Here is a 6,648-nt window from a genome sequence, read left to right on the forward strand (position 1 = left end):
AAAAAAAAAAAAAAAAAAAAAAATAATTAAAAAAAAAAAATTTGAATACAACTTAAAAATGCAATATAAAAAGTTGTTCATAATTTAGCCAACAAATCTTATCTAATAATAATTTATGCAGATGTTCATTTGGTCCTGTAGCTTCGTGTGGTGGCACAGTAGCAGGAAAAATTATACCTAAAGCACATAGAACTTTATATTCTACGTTTATGTTTTCGGGAACAATCTTTGGAGCATTTAGTGGTCATCTATTTAGTGGAGTAGTTATACCAATTACGTCTCATGGTTTAAGTTACTATATATTGAGTACGTTTGCGTTGGGATGGGTCATAATTTGGACTATAATGCAATTCAAGATGCCATACATAATTATAGAAGATGCGAGTATTCATTCATTAAGAATTTTTACTACGCCATGGAAAATCATTCTCAAATCAAAAGCTTATATTAGCTTACTAATTGCTTCACTTGGGTATTAAATAATTTATTTAAAGCCTAAAAAAATAATTTGAATTTATATTTGTCATTTTTTAGATTTGGTTATTTATATAGTTTTATAACCACGGGATTACCAATTTATAGCGCTAAATTTATTGGTGGTGACGCAGTAAAAAATGGAATAAATGTTTGTATTCCATGGATGTTATGTTGGATATTTTCAATAATAGCTGGATTAATTTCAATGTCATTAACCATAAATAATGGAATAAAAAAAACTACAATAAGAAAAACATACGCTGGATTAGTGCTAATATTATCATCATTGATGGTTTTATGTATAAGATTAACTAAGTGTGATTCTCTTCAAACGAAAGTGTGTATATATTTATCGATAGCACTTTTAGCCTTCGAGAGAAATAGTATACGAATAAATTCATTGGATTTATGTCCTAGTAAGCCAGTAAGACAATAAGTGTTACATATTTATTTATACTATGATTTATATTAAAGATATTTCAATATAAAATACAAATTTTTAACAATGATTGTTTTATGACAACCATAATTTTTTAGAACATTTCTATTCATTACAAAGAATGAGGAGTTTTTTCAAAATTATAACTATGATAGCTTCAATTAGATATGTTTTGTGAGCAATATCATATTAGTTGGGTTGGGGAAAATCATGTATATGACGTTTTATCACGTTTCTTATATTCACTGAAGAAAATCTTTCAAGTAATCAAAAAAGTTTAAGAGGGATAATTTTGCTTTGCTTTATGAATTTGAAAATATGAAAAAACTAATCATTTTTTTTAAAACTTTAAAATTTAGTTTCTAAATTATATTAATATTATGACAATAACAATACACGAAATTAATATTTTATCAATAATAACTTCTACATATAGTTTTAAACCTCAATTTTCTTTGTTATTAAAAAGAACCGAAATGAAATAATTTAATTTTAAAATATGATTATGCTTTTAGAATTTGCTGGTAGTCTTATAGCCTTAAGTGATGTGTTTTTTTCTTTGGGAAATATTCTTGATATTGTAGCGGCTAGAAATTTTTACATTGAAAGTTTCAATTGGGATTTCGCATTTTACATAGCCTCAGCTTTTCCAATTATTTGTAGCGGTCCATTTTTATTGTTTGGAACGACAAATCTACAAAATTGGGAGCAAGTGTATTACAGATCTTCCAATATTTTGAATCAATGAAAATGAAAATTGTTTAACATCTAATATATGAACTATTTTTCTAAACATAGACAGATTAATTGTAATTCTTTGACAGTAAATATTTTATATTTAAGTTTTTTATCTTAAATATGTATTGTAAGTGTAATTTTATTATTATTATAAATAATTATCATTTTTATATTAAAATATAGTTTACCTAATACAATAATAAAACTAGATAATTAAAACAATAACTGAATTTCAAAGTTTTTTTTTTTATAAGAGGAAGAGCTTTTGAGAAAATAATAACAATGGAACTTCAATATTATTTTGTGGGGCGTCTCTGTAAATAAAAATTTTTGAAATAAGAAAATATCACAGTAATTGGATAAAAAATGGATTATAATTTTGTATTAATAGTATTACTGGCTCAAATGATTTATTATTCCTGCATAAACTACAATTGTTTTTATATTCAATTAATATAATTTAATTATAAAAAATTAAGTAATGACCCACAACAAATTTACTAATGAGTATTTAGATCACAGAATTTGGTCTGCCAATCCTAAATTTGCATCACGTGCATTTGAAGAACATTGTATGAAAGTAAATATTATAACACTAAATATTAGCGGCTATTGATTGTCAATTGCTAGTTATGCGTACTATTGCGTTTCGTTGGTTTACTAGACACTAATAACTGTTGTTATTTATGTTTCCACTAACTTTATTTAACTTTTAACGCTATTCTACCTGGTTATGTTCTTGCGTGTCTACTATGTTTTGTTTGCAAAAAACAATCGAACTATCGTATTTTCGACTCTTTTGAGCATTATCACACCGAATTCTGCTATCTTAATTCGAATTAAATCAATAACCGTTTTTTTTTGTATGCGGTAATGTTTAATTATGTGCGACTACCATCTCTTGTTAATATAAACTTGTGTTGGTTTTGAACTTCTAGGGTATAGTGGTCCAACATCGATAAATCATATCTTCTTAATTATTTATAATAACATTGTCAATTAGATTGATTTTAATGTTTTTGAGTCATTAAATCCATAGTAAATAAATCGACTGTCACCTCATTAACAAAAGATACGATCACATTTGCATGTACCCATATCTCTGTCTCCCATAACATCATTGTACCGTTTAATAGATATATATATATATATAATTAACACAGTGACATACAACAATACTAACAGGAAGGCGGACTGTACACACAAACATTTTTGCAATTCATGGCCAATGTACCATAATAAGATATCCTTATCGAGAGTTAACCTTTTATCATCTTCGCGATCACTACTTTTGTTTGATAATTAACTTAACTTTGTTACCCCGTATATTGTGTGTGTGTCGCCGTCAGCTTCCTGTTGGATTATATCATCTCTAGGTGTCCAGCCGGTTGTATTATCTATTTAATATTTCAATTACTTAATAAATATTTATTTATATCGTTGTTAACCAAAAGTGTTATACAGGGTGATTTCGAGTCACGGATTGATGATTATCAATAGATATACTTTCTGTATTGTCAGTTAGTGTATTTATAAACTCATAACAATGTGCCTTACTACAATTGATAATAACAATGCTGTGTACCTGCTAATATCGATGTTATAAAAAACCAATTAGCTACCTATATTTGTAATCCCTTGTGTATTATATCTGTATATTAATTCAAAAATTTGAAACTTTAAATTATTATATCTAATAAACGAATTAAGTTATATTAAAAATTCAATTGTCATTTACTATAAAATTAAAAACTCAAACATTTTATTAAATTAAAAATATGTGTTACCATTCAAAAAAACAAAGTTGACCCCCTTCCAAGGCATAAGGGATGAACTTAAAAAGTATTACATAGTTAAAAATTCAAGAATAATGTGTAACTAAAGATAATGAAAAAAAAAATGTTTAAATTATTATTATTCTGCAAGTAATTGAGTGGGTTATGATAATAAAATCACCCTGTATTGTAGTGCGACACTTGGTAGTTCCCCTAAGGGAATATAAATTAAATAGGAAACTTCAGTACCTAAGGTAGATATAGCCTAGCCAGATATCCCCCGTTGGTCTCTTAGAATACTGTCGACGGGCATTTAGGCTCAACCCCTAAATAGCGACGTCACACAAGTATAAGCGTATAATAAAAATATTATAAGAACGTTTCAAGATCTGTAATTTGATGAAGATTGAACGTTTTCAAAAATTTCGGAATATCTTCAAAAATTGAGTTGAAAAATTTTCTACATGTCTTTGAAACCCTTCCTGTACAAAACATAATTACAAAAAACTTCAACGATAACTTAATAAGAATTTTAGCATGGTATATAGGATTATGGTTTTGAATTGTGGTATTAAACATAATTCTTATCACAATTAATAAAGTTTTACGCACTCAAAATTACTCAAATTCAATAGATGATGCTTGTACCAAAGTGGATTCACAATGAATTAACTTCAGTTTGTATTTTAATATGACGTGTTAAGAAAAATAATTATTTCTAAAAAGTTCCTAGCATCAGTCAAAAATATTGTTTAAAATTATCGATATTAATAAACTATCGAGACTATAACACCATGGTCAAAATATCGAACATCGAGACTATCAATTTTTTTAAAATATCGAACTGTGGATGTTCATCTCTACTAATCAATATTCAACGATACTTTTTATTTTAAGATCAATTATGAATGGTCGTAATCATTTACATTGATAAAATAAGAAACTAATCGATTTGAAATATAATTGTTAATCTTTGAAAGGTTACAAATATATAAAAAAAAATAAAACTAATTGGCTGCAATGAAAAATTTGTAACTTTCATGGCGTTTTACAAAATTATAAGAAAAGGGTCGCCAACCTACTGGGCGACACAGTGTATTATCGGACCACAGTAGGATTTTAACAAAATTAACTTTTGTATATTAAAACAATTAACCAAAAATATAAAATTAATAAATATTAAAGTTGATGTCCGTTGAGTCGTTGATAGTAGATGTACACCAAAACCTCGTGACAGTTGTGACATAACCATATTAATGAGGGATGACCTTATACAAGGCCGTTGCCCGTACTTTATAAACTAAGGGGAGATGTTTTTTGAAAGGAAAAAAATACACGAGTCCATTGAAGATGGAACACGCAAAAAAAAAAAAAATATGATGGTTAAGTTAAATTAAGGGGATTTTATTAAGTAAAAAAAAAAAAACAAAAAAAATTAAGTTACTACGAGGCAAAAAACCGAATGGTCAAAAAGCCTCGTCTAAAAATTAAAGGGGACAAAGAAAGAGAGAAAAAAAACAGATATTAATAAAAAAAATACTAGTTACATCTACACTTATATTATTAGAGAATACCATGAACGTCTTCGGGTACCAACCGGCTATTAATCGCGGCATTACCGCTAAGCACGGTGGGTATACGCCCCAAGTATGTGACTGGTTTTAGGCAGTTGGGCTTAGCTTGCAAGACGTTGAGACACCCCGGAATAAAATGCACTACGTCACCACATTGTAACAATAATATATACATATTACTCATAAAATATAATATAAAACCTATAAAAAAAAATATGGATATAACATGATAGGTGGTTTTGTACACGCCTGGCAAGTTGCGGGACCTAAAAAAATAAAAAAAATAGGGGCACCTACACAAAAAAACTATACAAAAAAATATAAAAAAAATTCGCCACACGTGCTTATGGCATGGTGCACTAAAAAAAACTGGCTCAAAACATTAAAAAAAACATTATACATTACCCGCCCCGAAGGGCTAAAGAAACAGGAGGCAGGTTTAACCGACGCCGTGATAAAAAAAATTACATTTTTACATAGCGGGCACTCATGAGAAAAACAAAATTATATTACAAGAAACATTAAAGTTCAGCGCACACAACTAAATCTACCGCTACGGACGGAAAATAGTACGACCAGTTCCGACTATGGCTATTCCCCGACAAAACGTCCGACGTTTGACCCGGCGGTCCGTTGGCGACAACACGGCTAGCTTATAGAGTAGGGGTCAAAAAAAAAAAAACTTAATACCCAGTGCCGGAAATTACTAAGAACAATTTAAATCATAAGGCGACAATGTATGCAGTGAGCAGTGCAAATGACGTTCTAGATGGGAAAGGAGCGGGGTGAATGTACACAAAAATGCCGTCCATGAACCGGTCTGAAGTAGTACACAGCTGACTATCTCGCACGCGCATAAACAAACCTTATCATGATAGTTTTACCGACAAACGTCGTCGCAGTCCGCATTCGGCTCAACACAAATATATATATATTATACAAATAGAAAAAAATAAATAAATACTTTTGTCATGTTACATGTTTTAGAGGGAAAGTGTGGCCGAGTCAGCAACGCGGCAGTGCTTGACGCGCACTACCACGGGTTCGAAACTCGGTCACAGGCGGCTTCATTTGCCGAACGAGAGATCAGTTTGGTAATTGGAGTCGCCATCCCTCTTCGGCGATAGACTAACAAACATCCCGGAGTATCATACCAATGGTTTAGAAACTTCATCCTTTGGGGAAGTCCGCTATAGCTCTTAATGAGCTTATAAATCATTTAAAAAAATATTTTGTGTATATATAATATAATATATAAAAAGAAATTTGTGTTGTTCCAATATTTTTCAAAAAGTTATAGTAATTTGAAATTTAAAATATAAAATCCAAAAATTTTAATGCAAAAATAGTTATTTTTATCTTTGGTATTCGGAAAATTTTTTTTTAAGTTAACTTATAATTTGCTTTAATTTAACATATGTCCGAGTTATCTGTCCGAATTAAATTGACTTTAGCTAGGTAAATATAAATTATTGCCATTCAAAACTTCATTTAAATTGTGGTACACTATCTTTATAATATATACATGAGATTTCATTCAGATGACTTCGTTGATATTAATATTAAAATTATACTTATTTTCGACATATGCTTCTCAACATATGGTACCATTGTCATTATTTAATACTCTGGATAACCTCTCATA

The 6,648-nt window shown here is 29.2% G+C and overlaps 1 protein-coding gene across 1 annotated transcript; it reads left to right on the plus strand.

Moving 5' to 3' along the window:
* The first annotated feature begins 87 nt into the window (after positions 1–87).
* LOC126898838 (uncharacterized) lies at positions 88–1,687 on the plus strand. Its single transcript, XM_050673243.1, has 3 exons — positions 88–472; positions 535–901; positions 1,432–1,687. Exons 1-3 carry the CDS (start codon positions 210–212, stop codon positions 1,450–1,452), a joined length of 651 nt encoding a protein of 216 aa, XP_050529200.1. The 5' UTR covers positions 88–209; the 3' UTR covers positions 1,453–1,687.
* Positions 1,688–6,648: the final 4,961 nt, after the last annotated feature.

This window comes from Daktulosphaira vitifoliae, unplaced genomic scaffold (genome assembly GCF_025091365.1).
Source record: "Daktulosphaira vitifoliae isolate Bord-2020 unplaced genomic scaffold, ASM2509136v1 Scaffold_2, whole genome shotgun sequence".
NCBI lineage: Eukaryota > Metazoa > Arthropoda > Insecta > Hemiptera > Phylloxeridae > Daktulosphaira > Daktulosphaira vitifoliae.